We start from the raw sequence: 24,709 nt of genomic DNA, 5'->3' as shown, positions 1-24,709 counted from the left end.
TTTGAGTGAAATAATTCTTTGTTTATTTAATAATTCCCTTATGTAGTTTTCATTCATATTCTAAGTATTTATAAGGTATAAAAACACTTTACATTGTGTGTGTACCATTTACATATTTTTTGCACATTTTTTTTAAAGACTTTACAAAATTTGTTTAGAATTTAAGAATGAAAAGATGTTTTTTACTGCTTATGTAGACAATTTACATGTATGGCTAATGATATATATCGATAAAACTAAAGGACATTAATGTTTCAGTAAGTGACTTGTGCTGGGTCCCAGACTGAACCAGGGATGCTATTTCAATCTGCGACTATAGTTTTAATTTAACTCCCTTCGACATATTCAACAACAATATAGTGATTACAAAGAAAGTTCAAAGCAATTTGCTCTTGTATTTGGTAAAACAAATTCCTATGACAAATATACAATGGATTAAAATGTAAGCAAAACCATTTTTTGTTTTTGTGGATGCACTGTTTCCATTTACTTGATAGTATTCATTATTAATATTAATATCATTCACCCAACCAATTTATAAACCTACTTAATACAGCTCCTATGTCGGGGATACCAAGATCTATTGTTGCATTCTAGGTGCAAGATATTGACTTACCCTGTACCAAGGGCAAAACATAAGACTTACACAGTCTATGTCATTTACACTGGACTAAGACAGCAGTTAACCTGCCCTACAAGTGTTTGGAATGCTGTTGGGCAATTGGAGTGATGCTAGTATTTAGAAAGATATAATTACTTTCTTAAAGCAAAGAGTATCATCATACACTTAAAAGTAGTTCTAGTCATTATAAAAGCTATTTATTTTATTTAATAATGCATATTCCCCTTTCTTTAATATTGAAGCCATTATTAAATAATGTAATTACCGATAATGTTTTGGCAAATTTTTCCTTTTGACAGTAACTTTATTATTAAGTAGTGTTAGCTACTAACAGGCAATTTCAGTGACTAGTGGTTTTATAAAACATGATCCTTTTTATAACAACATATATAGCAGCAGCTTTTGATTTCAGAGTTTATTTAAGGATTTAGAACATGAATAATACATTAGATGCATGGCATTCGTAGCTTCATATTATCATCAATGGTTGACAGATGTTCAGTCTATAAGCTTTGAAAATGTAGTTTTAAACAGTTTGATGCTGTCATTTTTATGCACAGTAACACAATATATTTGTAGGGGTATACTTCATCCAACACTTTTATTATTACAATATCTCAGCTAAGTAAAAAGGATGCTTTAAAGATAACTTTTAATGGGGATTCTGCACTGGTGCCTTCCAATATATACAAAATGCCTTTGGATGGTTATCTGGTAGCATCTGTTTAACAGCTTTACAGCAGCTGCAGTATGCAGTCTCTTTTATTATATCCCACAAGCTCATTTGTATTCCATCAAGGATGGCTTGGAGGAAGACAATTGAATATTTTTATAGTTGTTGTAGCAGTTTGTGGAAGTTTGAGACAGTTTAGAAAGAGTTTGCAGCACCACTAAGTAATAGATACGACCATTATCAATACAATTATTCTATGTAGATAATTAGCTGAGAAAAGATTTTCAGAAGAAGAAGTAGATAGGATTTCGAAGATTCCATAAAGATTCCATAAAACGAGCAAACCATCCAAAGAGCTGTTTTGGCTGAAAGGGCTAAAGAAAAACTGTAATAAAATCCCCAATGTTGTTTTTGGACAGAGTTGCTTGGACAGACAACATATTATGACTGTGCTCCGCCAAATGGAAAAACTGTTGAAAGGGCAGGAAACTAGATTTACAGAGGGACTTCGTATTATGAAATCCAAGCTGACAGCCCTTCAGAATTCAGTGTCCAAATCATCATCTGGAGATGTAAATACAGGTGAGAGATTTTATATATGTAATCTATACAAAATATATATATATATATATGCTAATGTGTATGGGTCAAAGGTCTATAATAAAATTCGTCACAAAGTTTTAAAATCACAGCTTTTCAAAAGTAAACCTTACATTTTTACATGTGTAATTTAACATCAATTTTAGATACACCTATTAACCAGAGATTGACATGTCTTTTTAAAGTTTTCATAATCAGTTGAATATCTTGTGGAAAGCTGTAAATTGAGAAGAAAGGTAAACTAAGTGTGACGTGAGCTATTTTATAAGCCCCACTAAATGAATGCTCAAAGAAGGTGTCAACATTCATTAAAGGTGAATGCTATCCTAAAAATGCTCATTTGCTGTTTATACAAATGCAGTGTCATTAACATGATAATGTCTGTAGCAAAGATATATTTTTTAATTGTTTACTAAGTTAACAGATTAGGTTTTCTGTTAAACATATTCCTACATACATAAATCCATCCATTTTCTAAACCTGTGTATTACAATACTGGGTCCCAGAATGTTGGAAACTTTCTCAGCTATGTTAAAGATCACTAATTATTTAGTTTAGGTACTGCAAAAATGCATATATTAGTCATATACTGTTATGTAGCAAAGCCCTTAAAAAGGCTGCTTTTGGTCTTAATAATATTTTGAAAGCATCAATGAAGTGGTCATTTGTTTCCTGCCTATTTCACACTATTTTATATTCATATTCACATTCATTGCATGGATGTTATAAAAACCGATTGATTGAAAACATCCATTACAGGTGTATAGTTTTATACTGCCCTAATTTAAGATTGCTTGTGGAAGAACAGACAGGATCAAATCATCATTGCATAACAGGAATGTCTAATATAGCCACAATTACAAGTTAATTAAAACTGTGGAGATGAAAAAAGGTAATATATGTAGTCTTTCAATGGTAATGGAGACATTGAAGTTGAAAATGCACACAGGTGAACTAACACTTATTTGAAATGCACTGATCATGAATATCAACAGGTTTGAAGGCTAATCTTAGAAAGACTGTGCTTGGTTTTTGCTTCTTGCACTTGTTGAATACATTTAGGCTGCTTATGAAACAAAACAACAAAAAAAAAATACATTGAGCACAACTATATTAAGTATGCATGCTCATATTTCATAATGACCACTAAATGGAACAATCCTTAAAGGTCTGTCTAGATCCAAAATATTCAAAGTCACAAAGGAATATTTGTTAGATAAAAAATGTCTGTTGACAACAAATGGGAAACATGCAGTGTACATTTTATTTATTGTTCAGTTTGAAAACATGCCAGTCCTTCTTGAATTTCCATCTAATCCTGTGCTATGTCTAAGGAGCAGTTCAAAGTAGCATATAGTAAATTATGGGCGGCACGGTGGTGCAGTTAGGAGACCTGGGTTTGCTTCCCAGGTCCTCCCTGCATGGAGTTTGTCTGTGTGTGTTTCCTCCGGGTGCTCCGGTTTCCTCCCACAGTCCAAAGACATGCAGGTTAGGTGCATTGGCGATCCTAAAATTGTCCGTAGTGTGTGCTTGGTGTGTGGGTGTTTGTGTGTGTGTGTGCCCTGCGGTGGGCTGGCGCCCTGCCCAGGGTTTGTTTCCTGCCTGGCGCCCTATGTTGGCTGGGATTGGCTCCAGCAGACCCCCGTGACCCTGTAGTTAGGATATAGCAGGTTGGAGAATGGATGGATGGATATAGTAAATTATTTTATGTAATTTTTTTTTGCAATCAGAAAGTTAATATTTATACATCATTTTCCTCCACTGCATTCTGTTTTCCTAAATGGTTCAAATATATAAATTCAATACATGCTACAAATATATATTCCTTTAGTACAAACAGTGAACATCCTATTGTGGTCATTTTACTGTCATCTAGATGTGATACATGTCTTCTTGAATGAACTCTTTTGGGTAGAACTATTCTCTAAAGTGTAGTGAATGCAACTTCTATACACATTTTGATATTCTCTCTGTATTTTCTGTTTACAGTAGTTACATGCCCCTCACTGGAAGCTCCACAGAATGGAGTGAAATATGGGTCAAAGAACTTTGTTGACCATGAAATACACTTTTTCTGCAATCAAGGTTACAAGTTAATTGGCCCAAGTACCAGAGTATGTCAAGAAAATGGCAGCTGGACTGGAGTTAATCCAATATGCAAAGGTACCCAACACACATGTATGATAACAAACCTGTTAGCATTACTGCCTCATGTCTTTATAATACACAGTTTGAATCCTGAATCACATGCAGTCTGTGTCAATTTTGTACATGATTCCTAAGTCTACATGTGGTTTTCTCCAGGTGTGCTCTTTTTACTTTTACAATCTTCCAATGCAGCCCTCAGTTGGGTTAAAGAGGTTTAATAAAGAATGACGTGGCAGAAGGATGTCAGGTATAGCCTGCATTCCCAGGAAATAAGCATGGCAACATTAAACTAAGACCTCTGTCAAATCAGTATGAATCTAAAGATTAAATCTAAAGGTAAGTTTTTGCAAATATAGTATATGACAAAGTTGCTACTTAGATTAATACCAAAAAACACAAATATTAAAAAATATTAAAGATATTGAGAACAGTAAAGTGTGTAATGAGTGAGGCAGCAATCCATCTGATGAGGAATTATCACTCACTCTGAATACATTTATTACATTTTTTGCCATGTAGAATTTAAAAAAATTACAGTTTATTTGCTTCTGGTTTTGAATCCCATACCTGTCAGTTATTATGGATTTCCTCTGACATCCCATAAACCAGGGGTCTCCATCTCCAATCCTGGAGTGCCATTGTGGCTGCATGTTTTTAATCTAACCCTTTGAGTTAGAGTGACCAGTTTTTGTTACAATTTAACTTCTTTTGCCTTAAATTTAATTGGCATTCTATTTATGACTCAGCTCCCTTAATTATTTCCCTTGTTCTTAATTATTGAACTAAACAATAACAAGATCAAAAACAAGATGACACATGACCATCATTCAATATCTAAAAATAAAGAATAGCGAAGTTCTCAGTAATGTTCATCTGCTCAGGTCCACAAAACATTTGACGGTGTTCTTAGAAAAAAGAAAATCAACAGTTATGGAAATATCTGCTGTCACAGAATGATAGCACAAGTAAGTCTTGGAATTAAAAAGTTAATTAACAAAAAGATTTGGCTTCTAATTAAGAATTTGGTTGGAGTGAAATTGGTTGGAGTTTGAGGTGCCGACTTACCTGGTCATCTGTTCACTTGCTTCATATTTCTTTTCTGTTGGGGTGCCGTTTAATGAAGAAGTGAAGTCATTCAGAAGTCTGAATCTTAAAATACAAGTCAATTAAAATGAATGGAAAAAAGTTGATCAGCAGCAAAAACTGATCAATAATTAAGAAAAGGGTTAAAATAAAAACAAGCAGCCACTGTATTGCTCCAGGACCAGAGCTGGAAACTGTAAGCACATCTTAATAAAACCATTTCAGTAGACTGCCAAAAACATTCACTTCTTAAGGAGTATACCCTGCTTATTACAGAAAAATAATTGCCTATTTCTGTGTAATGTTGTTATGTCTTATTATTTAATTGTTAAAGTCCTCATGTAAAGGTCCAGTTTTATACATTAAGTGTTTTTTTTCTATAAAACTTGATAAGAAATTGTTTTGATCTGATTAAAAGTACAACTGTAGGGAGTTCTACTTGTCAAGAAAACTGTTTTACCATTAATTAAAAAGCATTCAAACAGCACCATGATTCTTAAAAATTGTTTTACATTGGTTAACTTTTTGTCATCTTCTAATAGTATTGTGATTAGATGACGATGTTAGCCTTTCCAGTATGTACAGTGTGGCTCCAAGTTAAATATTATTTTTCAAACCTAATGGAAATACATTTTTTATAAACAGTGTCATTTGACAGAAATTTAGTAGACAGTGTATAAAAAATGGGAATAGCATGTACCTTTAATAAAAAAAATGACTGCAGGAAAGGAAGAACACAGAGATGAAGACAAAGTATAGAATAAAGAAGATGTAATCTATCAGCTGCCCCACTGGGTTAAACATATAGGTCTTGCATGTTGTGTGCCTGGTGGGGTGGCTCACAACTTTATCAACATAATAACAAATGTAGCACTCTCTTTAACTATCATCCCTGTCTTTCACCTTCTAGACCCTGGCCTGTCTGCCAATTGAGTGTTAATCTCTCTTTCCTCCTTATTTTTATTCAGTTATCCTCTTACATAGAGAAGCAGCTTTAAGCCCCCTCATGGGGTCACTTTAGCCAAGATTTGACCTTCCATTTACTCCTGGGGCACCAAGATAGAACTCTCTGTTGCACCTTCAAGTATCTCTGTACTTGTGGAAGTTCAGTTGCCCTATTGGGGAGTGTTCTTATCAATTAATCTTTATGTACAATTTTGCTGCTTCTGTATGACTTAGTCTTTACTAACAGATGCATTTTTCTTTTTAATGTGTCCGACATTAAACCTTTGAACAAACAAGCATTTTTATCAAAATGTGAACAATCCGTAACAAAAATGTAGAATGCATGATAATATTCCCTTAAGATTTTCCTATACTTTACAGAATACTGTCCAGCATATTACAAAAGGAAGAACAATTCTTATTTAAAAAAGTATTAAAAACCCAGTAAACCTGGCCCTTTTGGTTAGTTTGATTTGCTATATCAGCTTTTATAAAATAAAAAGTGAAATAAAAGGTTTTGCGCAAAAATTTTTGTTTCATTTAAGATTCAAGAATGAGCAGTGAGTTTGTAAAAACAGATGGAGAGAAATATGATTTAAATGAAAATCTTTTACAGGATCCTGAAAAGCATCCATGGAGCTTGACCTGTCAAATATTTCGGATTATCCAACACGCATAGACAAGATTTGAAACTAAGAAATTTGTTAAAAATGGAAACAAAAAGCTATTGGTTATTAAAAGTAAAGGAGCAAGTAGTGAGATGTATCATTCCATTCCTAATGCTCAGAAAGTGAGTGACTGCTAAGACCAAACATCAGTTAATTTAATAAATATTTAAAATGTATTGAGCTATACAGTAATATGCTCACATGATTCAATTTTAGAATTCAGTTTCGCATCTAAAATATGGTGGGAACCAATTGTATATTAAAGTAAACTGCCACCCATATTCACATATATTTTCACTGACATCAGACCAGTTTAGGACCACTTGAAAAAAAAAAACATAATGAAACAGAAAAATGGTATATCCCCCATACAGAAAGTTTGGGGTTTTGTACCTAGCCTGCATGAGCTGTGAGGCAGTAGCACTAAGTCTAGTGTCTGAAGTCTTACCTTTATCACATTTTATCAGTTTAATATTAAAAAAAATGTAATCTTTGTATTGAACAATCCTTTCCATCTATTGTACTGTTAGACAGTCTTGGCCCAGTTTTCTATGAATATTATACGCAGTTCACCATGAGTCTCACTGTACTTCTAATAAATATTTTGGGCATTACTGGAGTAATTCTTTATAACCTCACAGGCCAAACCCTTTTTTAGAGAGGCCACCTCATTAAAAAACTTAATGTTCTTTTATTGATAAAAATAATGTACAACTGTTAGTACAGTTTTCTTTTTTTCTGGAAAACCCTGGATATATGCTCAACGCAATGGTATGGTCACTGCATTCCATTTACCATTTTTACTAAACTGTGTAATAACTTCCTTTATTATTTCCAGAACTAAACAGATTGCATCTACCGTTAAATATAGCAATCACATTTTCTCCACACTGTGCAGAGAGTCTTAATTTCAGCTCCTTCTTCTCGCCCTAGCAGGTGCTTGACAGTTTTTTCCTGAGTTAATACCTAAGCTAATTTTAAAATTAAAAGACTACTTGCTTCCTTCACCCTGCATCTATTATTTTATTCAAGTCATCATCTTGCCCTTGTGTTTTGTTTTTGGCCAAATTGTTCTATGCCACCATTCAGTTTTAGTCCCCTGTGACTTAAAAAGTACAGTTACTCCACTCATCAGTGAATATTTTTTTACTTAGTTTGAGCTGAATTCTTTGATTTATAATCAATGTGAATTGATATAAATTGAATTTATAAATATAATGTAAAAGCATTTTTTATACAGGTGATTATGTAAATTACTTGTACAACTGGAGAAGGGAGACAAAGTGAATTGAGGTAGTTACAGGCCAATAAGCATTACTTCTGTGCAATGCAAAATTATGGAAACTTTAATAAGAAATAAATTAGAAAAATACTTATATGTAAATAACATACAAAGAAACAGCCAGCATGGATTTTTTGAGAGGAAGCTCTTGCCAAACCAATCGTTTTGATTTTTTTTAATAGGCAACTGCACTAGTTGACAAAAGCAAAGCATACAACATAATTTACTTAACTTTCAAAAAGACTTTGACACAGTCTCACGCTGAAGATTCGTTTTAGAACTAGAAGCTGTAAACATCAGCAGTAACCTACAAAACAGGATCTCCATAACCGGCAAGGAACAAAGATACAGATTAGAGGAGAATGGAGTGAAGTCATCAGTGGAGTCCCTCAGGGGTCTGTCTATTGATCATTATTTTTTCTGATTTATATTAATAACATTGCTTTCATTATATTAAGTAAAAATGTGAATTTGCAGATGATACTAAAATAGGAGAAATGGCATAAACCAAGGAAGCAGCAAAAGCAATTCAAAAAGACTTTGACAAGCTTCAGAAGTAGGCAAACACTTGGGAAGTGTAGTTTGATATACAAAAGTGCAAAGTGTTACACATATGAAAAAGTAATGTCAGTTGTATATACAAGAAGGGAGACACTATCCTACAGGAACAACCTCTGAAAAGATTTAGGAGTTAATGTTGTTACAATATTTTCATCAATGTACAGAAGAAGCTTTGCTGAGGAAAGCAACCAAGTGCATCCCAGGACTTAAAGACACATACTCTGAGAGATGTGTAAAATTAAATGAGTTTAGTCTTGAGCAGAACAGACTGTGTGAGGACAAAATCCAAGTTGACAGAATTCTGAAAGGCATTGATAAAGTAGATACAGCAGAATTCTTTCAGCTTACTGGTGAATCACATATTCAAGGACACCAGTGGAAATTAAGGGGAAGTGCATTTAGCACTCAAGCCAGAAAGCACTTCTTTATACAAAGAGCTATAAGAATCTGAAATTTTGAGATATGTATTTGAAAAAGAAACCTTGACAATCATTAAGAAGTATATGGTTGAGATATTGGGACAGCATAGCTATTAGCTAAACAAACAAACTTGATGGACTTTGTCAAATTTATGTTCTTACGTACAACTAACGTTATTGTAGTACACTCAAAGTTGCTTGTTGTTATGCAAAGTGTTATTGCTATATGATGATTGACCTGAAAACTTTTACATAAGTAAATAAATAAGTTTAAAACATATTAGTGATATATTTCAGCCTACTGTGATGGAATATTTTACCAACACTCAAAGGAAGATTTTAACAATATTCCCAAAAATATAAGGAATAACTACTCATTCCCAGACATGTGCTGTTACTGGTTTCTAGAATTCTAATGGCAGTCAGAATTCAGGTTGCCTTCCATATTAACATAACAAAAAGTAATGCTCAACAAATCATTGTAGTATTTTTTAAATACAGTATAGATAAATTAGAAAATTTAGAGCATAGCAAGCTACTGCATTCTAAATGGAGCCTGTTATTTTCTCTAGTTTACGCAATCAATCTGATTAAAGACATGTACAAGAGATGATCACTTCTCCTTTCAAACACAGGGAAAAAACACTCAGGCTACTTAAAAGTAATGATTTGGCCTAAGCTATAACCAAGTTTTTCCAAGAAAAACTCCCAAATTATATTGAAACCAGAAAAACAAATTTTAAAAAACTTAGAGGAATTATTAAGAAATAAACTAATGTATTCTAACAGTAATTATGTCTGCCTATAAGCAGCAGGAATATTAGTAATACGTTTTTTTTTTCTTTTTTATCTTACGAGTGTTCAATATTATAAATACTGTATACAGTAGTTTTTTTATTGTAATGAAATTGTGCCTCAGTTTGTACAGAATTTTATTGTAATGCAATTCTGTTTAAATAGCTGAGTAATTAACATATCTTTCCTTTGTTTTAAACAATTTTAGTATGGCATATCATGCACTTAATTTAACTGAACAGTGTTATTCTCAAAGGGAAAAGCTAATTTTTCTTTTTCTGTCAGGAACTCAAAAATGTTGCAGTGAAAGATTAATTTAGTTATCTTGTTTATGAGAACCTGTGTTAAGCTTTTTATAACACATTTTGATACAGAAAAAAATGTTTCTAACTTTTTATATATTGTTGTTTATCTAAAAGCTGCAATTTATGCCCACATGTTTCCTAGCTCATAGTACAAGATGCCTACAACAAGTTTATGGATGTATGGGTTAATTCCAGGAACTAAATTTCATTAAATAGGTTCATGGTCTAATAATCTTAAAATATGCAAAGCATGCTATTGATGGCTTCTGTGTCTACATTTCTGGAAAAAGCTAAGAAATTCCAAGGGATATGCTGCTCAATGGATAACATTCCTGTTCGAAAAGGGGGAGACTATTCTACTTAGAAGAGAATGCAGCATTCTGTCTATGATGTTTAAGATCAGAGCATAAAACAAGTGCATTCAGAGAGCTGCTCAAAGGACCCATTGATGTAAGCTCACTGTTTCAAATGTAAAAGTAAACTTAAAAATATGTTTCTGTAGATTAAACACACTTTGAATGTGCTGTTTTTTAAGTGATGCAGATTTTTCATACAATTATAACAGTATTTTACTGCTTACTTCTGCAAGTCTATTTTATGAAAAAAAAAAAACCTGTATATCAATCGTCATGAAATCAAATTGGTCCAATATGACTGTTTTGGTATGTGTTATGTTTATGAGCAATCTAATAATGTAGGAGCACTTTACGGTAGAATAAGTAACATGAATAAATTACCAACATCTCTTTACATATATGCATTGTGCACTCATCCATTAATTTTTCTTAAACGTGAGTGAAAGATCAAATAATCATTGAGAATACTTACACAAACGTGGGTGGAATATACAAGCATAGACAATATCTGATTACTTAAGATCTATATTTATGAACATTTTAAATCGTGACAAAAATAATGAAAAGTTTAAACACCATAGGCCTAGTAATTTCTTTCCCACTGAAGAAACCCATATTCCTCATTGAAACTGAACTAGTAAAGCCCTTAAAGAGCTACAAAAAATTCAAACATGTGTTTCCTGATGAAAAAGATTAATTACACTTCATAGTTTTCAGAGTATGCTTTAATGAAACCTGGCTTGAATAATTTTGTTCTAAAATGGTCTGTGAACATTAATGAAGTTGTTTTTTAATCTTTAAATTGGAAACTGAGATGAGTCATAATTGTATTTGGCATGCAGAACTTGGCTTTGGTGTATATAAACATAGCTTTTTTGTAATGGCAGCATTCCTGGCAACAGCTTATTTCATGTGAATTTTAAATCTCATGTTTTCTCAGTGAAGGGTGGCATGGTGATGCAGGGGTTAGCGCTGCAGTCTCATGGAGCAAACACCATGGCTTTGAATTCCATTCCTAGTCTGTGTGGAGTTGGCGTTTCTCCTGTGTATTCTGGTATTGTTTCCATATCCTCTGAGATGTGTAGGCTAGGTTTATGGGTGATTTTACATTTTCCACTGTGTGTGCAAGTTTGTATGTGTTTGTGTGTTTGTGTGTGTACGCATATGGGCTCTGCATTGGACTGCCACCCAGTTCGGGACTGTTTCGTGCCTTGTACCCAGTGCTGTGGGGATAGGCGGTGGCCTCCCACAAACGTGAATTAAATGTTGTTTTTTTTCAATGAGGCATCTTGGTTAACAAGAAGTTGAAGGTGGAATACGAACAACGGTGTCAGGTTTCAGAAAAGCAGTTTTTTTTGTTTTGGTGTACAACATTTTTGTATTTTCCTTTGTAAGGAATGGTTTTCATGATTTAATGTGTACAGTATTCTGCAAAATAAAAATGTTAATGCCACTGTAAAACACTGTTTAACTGTTTTTCCATTTATAGATGCAGCATAAATGTAAGGGCAAATTGAGGTTTATTATTTTCATATGTCACAGCTTTAGCCATATAGGTATGCAAGTAGCAATGTTTAATAACTTTAACCTGAGTGCATATGTTATTTTCACAAAATATGTAGCTTACTTTTTGCAGAAGATGTTAAACCATGTGCTTCCGTTTATAAAACAATTATACTGTATACTCAAAGTTGTTCAAGCACAGAATGTATGATTAATTATGTACACATTTTCAAGGTTATCAGTATTTGTGTAATTGTAATTGTGTGGTAAAACTAAATAATAATAATAATTAACCCTCTTTTAATTTACCTTTTTACTAACCTTGTCACTAAACTTGGGCTCTGCTACCAATCTATAATCCTGTAGCACCAGTGGTTAGCTATAAAAATATAATACATAAAATGAAGACATAACATGCATGTTTTTTTGCAATTGATGAACCATATAGGATGCCAAATGTGAAGTCTGAAAATTAACTGACTACTTATTTGTTATTTAAACCTGTTTTCTCTCCATGTTGACCATGATGATACTGTACAGACGGGAAAAAACACGTTCTGTACGTCAGGGTTCAAGAAATGATTTTATATTTTGTGTTATTTTTTATTTTACCATTTATTTTACCATTTTACCATGTAATTAGTTACACCTCGATCACTGCTACTCTGTTGGGGTTATGACACTAAATGCTGATAGGCACATTAACCACTTGCTGTATGATATCCCACATCATGAGTGGCCAGCTATTAAAGATCAGGCCATATCTTTATTGTTGTCCAAACACTGTGAAAATAAAGAAAAGTGTTAGGATTTCAATAGTGTCTAGCCCAATCTTCATATTCTTTGGTATTTGTTTTTTTTTTTTTGTTTTTCCCCAGTTCCTCCCTTTGTTTAATTCCCTAATTTTGGTCATGTTTATAAGGAGCAGGCTATATATTATACTGGTACTTTCAGGTGCTTTGTTGATTAATGTCTCCATGATATAATAGAGAGAATATAATTAACAAGTTAAAGAAACATGTTGGAAAAGCAACCAAAAAAAAGAAGAAAAATAAGGTTTATAGTGGAATTCCAGCTGAATCATGTCAGTTGTTGGGTTTCAAGATTAACCATGTAGATGTTTTCATGTTTGATTTTTTAGTTTTTGATAGTTATTCAGTCATTATCTAACAGACTTAGTCCTGAACAGGGTTGTGGGGGGCACCGGGAGCCCTCCCAGCTAGCACAGGGCACAAGGCAGGAACAAACCCTGGACAGGGCACCAGTCCATCACAGGGCGAACACACACACACACCAAATCCTCACACTATAGCCAGTTTAGCTACTGTTTGAGAGAAAACCCATGCAGACATAAGAAAACATGGAAACTCTACATACGGAGAACTCAGGATGCTAACCCTAGTCTCCTCACTGCAAGGCAGCAGCACTACCACTGCACCACTCGTTTTTGATAGTATAATTAAAAAAATAAAAGCTTGACTTTCAGGGTAGTTATTTAGATAATTAGCATTTCTTACCAATGCAATGTGCAGTATTGTGTTAATGTGCAATTCTGATTACTTGCTCTTGCTAATATACAATATGTACAATACAGAAGTGTTAAAACCCTTTATTGTTCTTTGTTTTGAATATACCTCTGAGAAGGATTGTATTTTTTTTGTCTTCTTTTTTATTTTAATGCCAGTTATATAAATTATGTTTCAAAATAAGAATCTATATATATAATTCACTAAGGCAAGACACCCATGGAAAGCACGCCGGAAGGGACGTGGATTCACTAAGCCACCGACAAGTAAGATACCTATGGCACACACAGGGAAGAGCCACGCCCACCAACTCCAAGACCATTGGATACGACGACAACTCGCAGAGCCACGCCCACCAACTCGGGTGCGACAACACAGAAAGAACAGCGCCATTTATATTCGTCTGTCGTAGAGGCCTCATGTACCTCCGAGCCACCTTGACTGTTATTAGAGGCATGTTTCTCGCGGAGGTGAGTCGCCATATGCAGCGTGTAAAACAGTTTGTGAGGGGTATCCCATGGGATCCTTAAAACAATCCTTTACAACTGAGGTTAAAACACAATGAAGTAAGCAGTCTTTAAAATACGAGTTTACGGTTACGACGCACGACCGCGTGCACCATAGCAAACTGTTTTACACACTACATACAGCAATTCGCATCCGCGACAAACATGCGTCTTCTTAACTCACGGACAATTATATGTTGCTCTCTCCAGAGTTCCATCTTTTCATTCACTTTCTGTTGTATCCTCAAACCCTCCCTTTTTAGACAACTGTGTCTTTCCAGAAGTGTTCAACCATCAATAAATAATTATGCAGCGTTTGTTATGCCGCGGGTTCACTATTGTGTTGTATTTTGCTCTCTCCAGAGTTCCATCTTTTCATTCACTTACCGTGTCTTTCCAGAAGTGTTTTGCATTTAATAAATAATTATGCATGAGACTGAGCGTGTGTCCACCCGGATCAGAGAGGTGTGGGTAAGCCGTTGAACCCCATTCGGGCTGCAAACCGTGGAATTCCCACTAAGTGCGACTCATACGCTCCCACTGGTTGCGTCCCTACCCTTTGTGCACACCCCCCTCCCACCTCGCTACTACTGTGGTTGGGTGTCTTGGTGGATTATATATAGAAAAGCAGCCAACGACTCAAGTGACGAGTTGGAGGTGGGCACATGAGCGGGCAGTACATACTGAACGAGAATTCAGCAGACTAGCATGACGGAGGGAGCTGAATGGACGTCCTTCTCCTCTCCTCCCGTTCCACACTCCGCGCCGTGTACCCCCATCCCTCCGTCTGGCAAGAGAAGGCGCGATTGCGGTCCGCCAGTTTTCAGTCACGGACGATTGTGTGTTGGTTCATTCCGTGCATTGTTACAATGTTGCTTTTCTTGGTGATTTATTACATTACTGATTTTTCAAATGTTAATTTTCTCCCTGTGCATAAAAATCATTAAAAAACCGGCCTGATTATGCAGCGTATGGTACGGCGCGGGTTGGCTAGTTACAGTATAATTGATAAAGTGTATCAATTTATTGTGATTATTTATTCAAGCTAACACACTTTTATCTGTTGTAACAGGTGCAGGAATGACAGATTATGGAAAAGATGAATAGTTGGGACACCAACTGGTTTGTCCCATTTCACTGAATGAAGTCTAACAAAAACACGCCTCTTGGCATCTGTACTAACAGCCCCTTGGGCAAATAATAACAAAAGTATTTGGGTCTTTGCCATACAATTGGGTGCAATTAACTGGAGCTCTGTCTGTCGGGACACTGTTTGCAACAGAGGCCCTCTCCTTGGCAGCCAGGCTTCTTATATTTCACAAACTGGAAGGGGCAGGGCTAAGTGCCCTCATTGGGCAGTTTCGGGGAGGTGTTTGGAGAGAAGGAGAAGAGAATGTCAGCAACAGCGCCCCTTCTTGCTTCAACAAGTTATCACATACCTCATCGAGCCCCTGAGGAGATCATCAGACGTGCATGCGTGACACTGTGTATTACAACATTCCACAAACACATGAATATTATCATTTGAAATTTACAAGTAAAGAAACTTGAATTACAAAATTACACTGCTCTGGTCAGTTTACAAAATGCTCTTTAGATTTGTTGTTCAAGTAGCTATCACTGTTGTGTTACAAAGTTAAGCTATTCAAACTAGAAGCATTCTTTTGGTTAATGTTCACTCCTGGAATAATGCAATAAGGGAGGGATACAGAGGGAGAGCACAAAATGTAAGACAGAAACAAAAGGTTTTGCTGTATTGCTGGACTTTCCATAACAGGTAGTTGTTCTGTTTGTTGGGTGTAATGGCCTACTCACTTGCCCACATCCTATGTGCCACCAAAGCTCTCCTTTCTCACCTGCTGTTTTACTCCCTGCCTCTCATGATCTCAATCCCGTCTGCCGTTCAGCCTCATTCCATACACTCTACTCCCTAGTGCAAATTCAATTGACCCTCTGGCCCCTACTGGGGTCACTTCTGGCTAAGCCCTGGAATTACTGCCATTATTAGAAGATATCTCTGTATGGATACAGGGACACCAGGGTATTATTTCCTCTTTTGACTCCTGAGGTATTTGAATGCCTTAGACCTTAAATTTAAAAGCCTTCGAGGCACCTACAAAGTATTTTTCAGGATTGGGAGTTTCTCACACACATTTTAGGATTAGAATATTGGTCTCATACCAGTCCATACCATTTCTATCTTAAATGGGCAGCTTGACCCCACATTATACAGTTATGGGCTTCATATTATCATCTTGGCTATCATTTTCCTTTCACTGTTATTAGCATTGATACTCTTGCCCATTTCATTTCCAGGCCACTAAAACTCACTTGTCAACCAGGCACTCCTGTATAGGCTATAAAAGATCATTATTTAAAGTAAAGGAAAATGTGAAGTGAATATTAGTAGAGTTTCTAGGTTAAATCTGTTTGTGGGATTTGGCATGAGTTTTGTCTTGGAAACCATAAAGTATATGTAGCTTTTACTTGCATTCTTTCCCATGTTTCACAATATTCATCACACTGTATCGTTTGTGTTTTCTAATTTTTATAAGAAAGTTATTGTGCCTTACTTACCTTATGTATAATTACACCTTCCCATTTAATTTAGTTTATTACATTGATCTTTGTCCTCCATTAATATATATATATAATTTGTACTTTGCAAAACTGGCTTGTTTTTTTTAAAAGTATCTTCATTTTTCTGATTTTTGCAGATATCAGTGCTTGTTCCAGTAATCCATGCCAAAACGGTGGAACATGTGTTGAAGGTTTTAGCTACTACAAATGTATGTGTTTACAAAACTGGAGTGGAACTAACTGTGAGCAGCAGACCCAGACAGGTCTGTAACCTTCATTTTTTTCATTTTGTTCACAAAGTATTTCATGGTAAATGTACTGTAAACAGTGTACTCCAAATGCTCTGTAAAGTAATTGTGTTTATTTGTAATTAACTATATTACATAAAAGCCTGATGGAGAAAATAATTTGTATTGGCAATAAGTGGGTATAACACTTTAGTTTAGGTACTGAAAAATGCATCTGTTACTCATTTACTCTTATGCAACCTTAACAAAGACTTCTTTGAATTTTTAAAACACCTATAATACATCAGTAGATCGGTTATTCATCTCTCTTGACATGACGGTAAAAGGACTTTTTAATATGCAGGATTCACAGATCAAGAGAAATGAGTCTCAATTAAGCCACCTCAGACCACTTTAAAGTGACATTTTATTAGTAGGTCACATTACAGAGATGAATAAACACTTAACTGATGCTTTGTAAATGTTACAAATAAGTGATTGTTAAGGCTTTGTTACATAACAGTAAATGAGTAATAGTTGCATTCTTGCAGTAGATAGATAGATAGATAGATAGATAGATAGATAGATAGATAGATAGATAGATAGATAGATAGATAGATAGATAGATAGATAGATACTTTATTACCTAAACTAAAGTGTTACCAATAATTGAGTTATAAAATGGAAGGATTGAAAGATGTATTGAGGGATTGATTGATATCTCTCTATTCAGTTTTATAAATAAATATACTGAATCTGATCTTACTAGCAACAAAAACAAGAAAGGAAGTTAGCCAGAAAATGGACACACTTGAATTACAGGATGCATGCAAATAGTGACACGTCCACAATTATGGAGATTTAATGTTGCCAATCAACAGCTTACATGTACATTTTAAAAAAGAATTCAGCTTCTCTAAAAATAAAACTCTGTAATCACAATCTACTTTTCTGGACTTACATTTGCTCACCATATGAAGTTTTGTTAATTTTTTACTCCCAATTTTGAATTTTGATTTTTTTTTATCTTTGCTTGTTGTCTTCAGCATGCCATTATTTTGAGCTTGTTTTCCATTACTGCGGCCATATTGTTACTATTCACATAGCCACTTATAAGAAGTACCAATCCAATGACCTTTTGTATAACATACTTCCTTGCTTTACAAGCAATTAGAGAAAGTTAAGACTTTCCTAACACTAAAGTCCACCAAAAAGACTTTAGTGTTATGATTTTGTTTTCTTTCTTCTGACTTTGTCTGTGCTTTGTGTATAAGATTTTGGTAATTGGTTTCTTAGTCTGGGATGGTGCAGTGGTAGTTCTGCAGCTTTACACTAAAGGAGACCAGGATTCATAGCCTGGGTCTTCCCTGTGTAGACTTTGCATGTTTTCCCATTGGGTGCTCCAATTTCCTCCTACAGTACAAAGACACATGGATTCAGCCCTTGTGTGTGTGTTCACCCATGTGGTGGACTGGCTCCATGTTTAGGGAAAGTTCCTGCTTTGCGCCCTATGCTTATGGGGATTGACTCCAGGTTCCCCATGATTCGGCTCAGCATGAAGGGGGTTTGGGAATTGGATGAATGGGTTTTTTATTCTGTTTCTTCATGTTGGAACGCACACAGGGATGGTGAGGATTGGAGTCCAGAAGTGCAGCCCTGTCAGAGTCCCTGGGTTAAAGGGCACAGTTGGGGGAGGACCTCCCTACTTTCTTTATGGTCCGGAAGTGCTTCCCATAAGACATGGTGTGGTATCGGAAGCATTCTTGAGCCCGACGTAAAAGGTGTTGCTCAGCAGAGGAGAGAAGGAAGAAGAATTGTATTATTTATTGTATTTTGTGGGTTATATCTGGCGAGTTCATCACTGGAAAGTTCTTTGTTGAATAAAACCTCTAAAACCCATTTTTTTTATTAGTTTAACATATGATGCTTTACTGATTCCCTGGATTGGGTTTTCTATGGCACCCCCTGGTGGTCACAGGAAGTAGCCGTAAAGTTGCAACAAATTAAAAAAGGAGGGTGAGATTTCGAGCTATAAAGTATCAGGAGTGAGTGACAGTTGGCTATTTGAGTTAATTTGATTTTTCTATTAAATATTACTCTTCAGTAATTCTTATTATCCAGCTAATGTTTGTGTGTCTGTAAATGTGTGTAAGACATTTGTGTATATGTATGTGTGTATGAAGGGGAGTCTTTGTTACGGCAGAGTTGTGTAAATATTTGGCCCCAGGTCAAATCTGTTGCTGTTGTGTATACCATCTATATATATAATTCACTAAGGGCACGCAAGACAGAGAGCCATGCCCGCCAAACCGCAGAGCCCCGCCCACCAACTCTATGACCATGGGATATGCACGACAAAGCCCCACCCGCCAACTTTAACCCTCCTCCCTCATCATGGAATACGCACGACAGAGCCCCACCTGCCAACTCTAACTCTTCTGCTGCGTCCATTCTTGCTCTTGAGGCATGCGTACTGCCTGCTCATGTGCCCGCACGCAACACCTCAACAAACACAGCCTCAGTCGCTTTCGTCTCTGCTACAGTCCATATGAACCTCAGAGCCAGGTTGACTTCTCATTGTTCTTTTTAATACCGGCTGCTTTTCTATATCAACCAAGTCGCCCGATCATGGGGTACGCACAACAGAGCTCTGCCCGCCCACTCTAACCCTCCTCTCGCGTCATGGGGAACGCACGACAGAGCCACGCAAGCCATCTCTAATCCTCCTTCCACGTCCACCGTCGCTCTCGAGGCTAAAGAGAAGGCTAAATCAAACAGCAATAATTAGCAAACAAACAAAGATAACTGGCAGTAACAGTGCAAAATTCGCAATTGGTATGCCAGTTTGAAAAGATAAGTTTTGAGGACAGTTTTAAAATGTGTTATTGAATCGAGCTGATGTATATGAGAGAGAAGAGAATTCCCGAGTTGTGGAGCACTATGAGAGACGCTCAAGCTCCCATAGCACAGAGTTTGATGTGTGGTACAGAAAGTACAGCTACAGATGAGAATCTGAGTAAGAGAGAGGAGTGTCATTCTGTAGGAGATCAGTGAGGTTGTGGAGAGCTTTAAATGTTAAGAGCGGTATTTTGTATTGTATTCTGTAGTTAACAGGGAGCCAGTGAAGTTGACAGAGAATAGGTGTAGTATGTTTAGTGGATTTAGAACAGCAGGTTATTATCCTGGCAGCAGAATTTTGAATAAATTGTGTTTATGGATACGTTTTTGTAGGATGACAGATAGAATAGCATTACAGTAATTTATACATGAGGTGACTCGGGCATTAACCAATATTTTAGTACTGTGTTGCGTAAGAACAGGACGAAGTCTAGAAATGTTTCGGAGATGGAAGAAAGCAGTCTGAGAAATGTTACTTATACAGGAGGAATTATTTAATAATAATAATAATTATTTAATAATTGCCATTATTAGTGTATAAATGGATATAAATAATTGCATGTAAACGATTTGCCAAAATCTGTTGTATGTAAACGATACTGTTTAAAACGTTATTGTTTTTTCATCAGAAAACCCAGTTTCCACGTTTACCTGTATTAGTTTAAATGGCACTTTTACCACTCGCAATAGTGCGGACGCGCTGACTTATCGTGTCGACTGGGCAACAAAGTGAATCCGGCATCTATCTATATATGTCTATGTTTTCCGTAGCCTGCTACAGGAAGGTACTCTCTCGACCATTGGCACTGGTTTCGCTCCTTGCTATTTTCGTTATACTGCAACAGTGGTTTCCTAAGCCTTTGTTATACTGAATTCCTTTCTTACTGTTTTCCGTTCTTATTCTTACACCGCCGTATGCTACGGTGGGCTTCGGCTAGTACTACTTAAATGACTGGGTGAAGCTAAGTTGCAAACATATTACATTCAATGTGTTCGTTCCCAGTAACAACATCAGAAACATTAACAAAAAATATGTTGCTAAAGAAAGGATATATGTCACTTCATTTTAAAATGCAGGCTTAACTTCCACGTACAAACAGCTGAAGGAAGCCCACCAAACAGTGCAGTTGTGTTATAATTCTTCACATGGGACTTTCAATGATCACATTTCTAATTTCTTAGGCACAGGCAGAAAGGGGTAGTATCTTCTGTATGTCCGTTTACCTAGGCTCAGCCTCATTAAGCTGTGGCAGTCATTTAAACCTTATGAAAGCTCCTTTGTTCTGTGGTCTCATCAGAACACAGAATCTTTTTTTCGTTTGATCCCAGAGGGCCCATCATGCCTTCTTCTTACCTTTAGCTGAAATGTAATATTAGACTTTTTCAACGGTTACTTTCTCTTTAGCATTCTTCCATGAAGCTGTGACTGGTGAGGCACCCAGGCAAAAGCTGTTGTATACACAGTTTCTGCCATTTTAGCCACATAAACGTGTAACTCCTTCAGAGCTGTTGTACATCTCATAGTGGCCTCTCTTACTAGCACCCTCTTCAAATGCTTTCTCGGTTTTTAAAGATGGCCTGCTCTAGGCAGACTTAGAGCTGTGCCATATTATTTGCAGTTTTAAATAACTGACTTGCAATTTTTTTTTTTTTGCATTCATGCCCAGGCTGGGACTTTTCAGTAACTTTTAATGGAGTTGTTGGGGGTGTTTCTTAATCATTCTGCTCTAGTTTTTGCCTGCAAACCAACTCACTAGAAGTTGGCACTCCCAGATAAAACTGGCTTTATACTACAACCACTTGGAACACCTTGACTGCAAACAGGTGGTCTCAATTTGCTGTAACCATTTGCTTCACCAGTGATTATTTCTGAGTGTCACAGTTAAGGAGTGAATACTAAGGCAATCAATGATTTTGTGCTTAATAATTGTAGTGAATTTATATCGGTTTGTGGATATTTGTTTTCACTTTGACATTGGCGTTTTTTTCTGATTATCAATATCAAAAACAACTAATTAAATACACTGTGATTCAGTTTTATAAAATAAAAGTCCAAGAGTAGTGAATACTTTTTATATGGTCTGTGAGTGTAAGCCAGGTGTATTAAAAGCAACCTAGCACACAAAGCACAGTGTGTCATTCCCAATTAGTTGTTTTCTAACTCTGTCTACATTAAGACAATGGCTTAACTTTTTGGCTGTGGTAATCAGTTTAATAAATAGGGCAGAATACTTGCTATTATCTTGACATTAATGAAATGAACCATAGTAGAAAGTACAAAATTAAAAACCTTCACTCCTGTTTGCTGCAGATTCCGTGTCATCTAAACTAATTTAGCAGTTTAACTCTAAATTATGACAAGTTAAATTACTTACTGTGTTTCTGCCTCTGGGTTTCTAGTGATTTACCCAAAGGTCTGCTATATTTAATTAGAAGCTTTAATTAACTGTACACCAGACATCTAGCACTTTTCAAGCAAATAATATGAATTATTATCAATGATCAAATATAAGAATCTACATTACATAATATATCCATATAATCCAGCCAAAATAATTTTACTAGTTGATATGAGAGTTGATATGATCAAAAGTTTTACTTGCTTAAAAGAAGAAACCTGAACTGTAAGGATTCTTGAGTATTCCAGGTTTTGATTAAACACGGTGAGCATTCAAATCATCTCTTCAATCCTCTCTTCCTTGCTGATGTGTGTACTTTGCCTTGAGTATGTTAGTATGTTTTTCTACATTCTTTCTTTAATTGTTTGGAATCCTGTAGCATGTAAACAATTAAGTGACCAATTTTATTTTTGCTGTAGGTGTTGCATGCAGAGTTTAGTCTCCCATTATAAAAAAGCCCAATCTAATGCAAATTCACAGCTCTGGGCTCTCACATCCTTTGGCTGAATGTATATAAAGCCGCAAGAACACTTGGACAAACTTTTGATCTCCTATACCAAGCGAATTATGTATTTTACCCTATAGAGTCACTATTTATTGCTTCTTTACTATATCAGGCATACTGTACACAGTAATAAAGCAAATTAGCTTGTCTCATGCACTATCAAATGATGTTCTACTTACAGTATACTATTAATGACAATCATACTATATCAATAAAATACAATGTTTTATTAAAATATATAACATTTCAGGAGTGACCTTACATTAAATGCACACACTGATTTGGCGTTACTGAAAGAAGTGTGTAAAAGTAGGACTTGGTCACATTTGAATATCTTTGTTCATAAACTCAACTTTGAGTTCATTTTAAGTACAGAAACTTTTCTTAGCAAAGTTACATTCATAATGATTACCTTATGATCGCACTGTGTATTGTGGTTTTCCAGTCATTGTTAAATTAGGACATTTGAAAGGATAAAACAGTTCAAAGATGTTTTCTTTTGTGTTGAAAGATCTAACCCAAGTGACTATCTTAAATGAAATTTAGGATGCAGAGGAAATGTGTTAAATTACAACCAGACCTTAAGGCGAATGCAATAGGAAACTGAGTAGAATTTTACAATGAAGTATGTGAAACAGATACCAATGTCCAGAAGGTAAAAGTGCAAAATATGACCACCTGTTACCAACTAGTTTACAGACTAGTTTAAATTATTTATTTATTTATCATAACAGAGTAGAGGAATCCATCGGATTACAAGGTATGACTGCAGGTAAGGATGAAAATGTAAACTGTTAAATCATCTACAAACCTAGCTGCCACATCACCCCCACAGTAAGGTATAGCATCCATAAATATTACTCCTGCTGCACTGATTAATTGGTTAAATTTACATTCATCTTTAACCCAACTCTTGAACAACGCCTTGAAGTACTTGATGCACTTGGCGCACCTGCCCACCCCTTAAAGGGAACAATCCACAATTTTGTGGTGAATGACCATGACCTCATTGCAACTGCATCACTGTTACAGCATGCATCCAAGATCACAATCCAATAAGGCCAAGAGGAAAACATCATCTGCATAGAGCAGAGATATCACCTTTGGGTTGTCATACTAGATACCCTTGTAGCAGAAACAGGCTTTACTGTTAGTTAAGGTGAGAGAATGCCAAGCCTCTTTGTTAAAAATAAGAAAAAGAGCCACAGGGGAAATCAAACACTATGAATTTGTAAATCCCATTTCAAGAATGTCTTGCAATGCTTTTTATAACAAGTTGGTTGTCAATGTCAATTTATTTATATAGCACATTTAAAACAACATAGTAATGCTGCGGCCAAAGTGCTTTACAATAATAATTCACAACATGACCTGCACATAGACTCTTGAGAAAGAACGGCGATATTACAATTTGATCCTTTTTTAAAACATGCCCCATATTTGTAAGGGGTGAGTTTGTCTACAAGCTTACAGGGTGTGTATTTGAAAAAGGCAGTTAAATAATTTGATCAGTAAAACCTGATAATATAAAAATTTGACCAAAGAAAAAATACACACTGTAAAATATTTTTACCTTGTGCAAAGCCTAAAGGTTCAATAAAGTATGACATATTTACTTCACACCCTCCAAACCTTGGCAAAATTGTGACTAGGAGAAGAGATAAAATGTGTGCTTCGCAGTGTGCAATGCTCATTGATTCTTCTGAACACTCTGCCACTGCTCTCCCATGCCACTGATGTGCTTTTTAATAATCACAGTGACCTCAATCACGGAGATGGACACTGCTCCAACCAATGCTTCTTGTGTTGTCTTCTGTGAGGAGGGCATGTTTACCGTGTTTTGGAATTTCTCAAAGTTTCTATCTCTTAATGATATCCCCAGTTAAGATCGATTCACTCTTCTGAGAACAACCTGGGTAATGTCCTGCCTTCCCTTTTTGACTCATTGAATGGTGTGTCAGAACCTCTTTGAGACTGCATTCTCCATTGAGTCCCCACCCTTCACCCACACAAAGGGCTTTGTTACAGCTGCAATATATTTGTTCTGCTAGTACTTCTCAGCCATATTACTAGACCCTTTACTTAACATTTCACAGAAGTCATCTTCC

At 35.7% G+C, this 24,709-nt stretch overlaps 1 protein-coding gene across 1 annotated transcript in view; it reads left to right on the top strand.

Moving 5' to 3' along the window:
* The window catches only part of LOC120516844 (fibulin-7), a 44,648-nt gene that overhangs the window by 3,095 nt on the left and 16,844 nt on the right, over positions 1–24,709 (top strand). The window contains exons 2-4 of the mRNA XM_039738802.1: positions 1,715–1,877; positions 3,885–4,058; positions 16,710–16,835. Coding sequence (XP_039594736.1) covers positions 1,715–1,877; positions 3,885–4,058; positions 16,710–16,835 — 463 coding nt within the window. The remainder of the gene's footprint in view (positions 1–1,714; positions 1,878–3,884; positions 4,059–16,709; positions 16,836–24,709) is intronic.

Source organism: Polypterus senegalus, chromosome 16 (genome assembly GCF_016835505.1).
Source record: "Polypterus senegalus isolate Bchr_013 chromosome 16, ASM1683550v1, whole genome shotgun sequence".
In the NCBI taxonomy this organism is placed as follows: domain Eukaryota; kingdom Metazoa; phylum Chordata; class Cladistia; order Polypteriformes; family Polypteridae; genus Polypterus; species Polypterus senegalus.
This window is presented reverse-complemented; position numbering and strand designations above follow the sequence as displayed.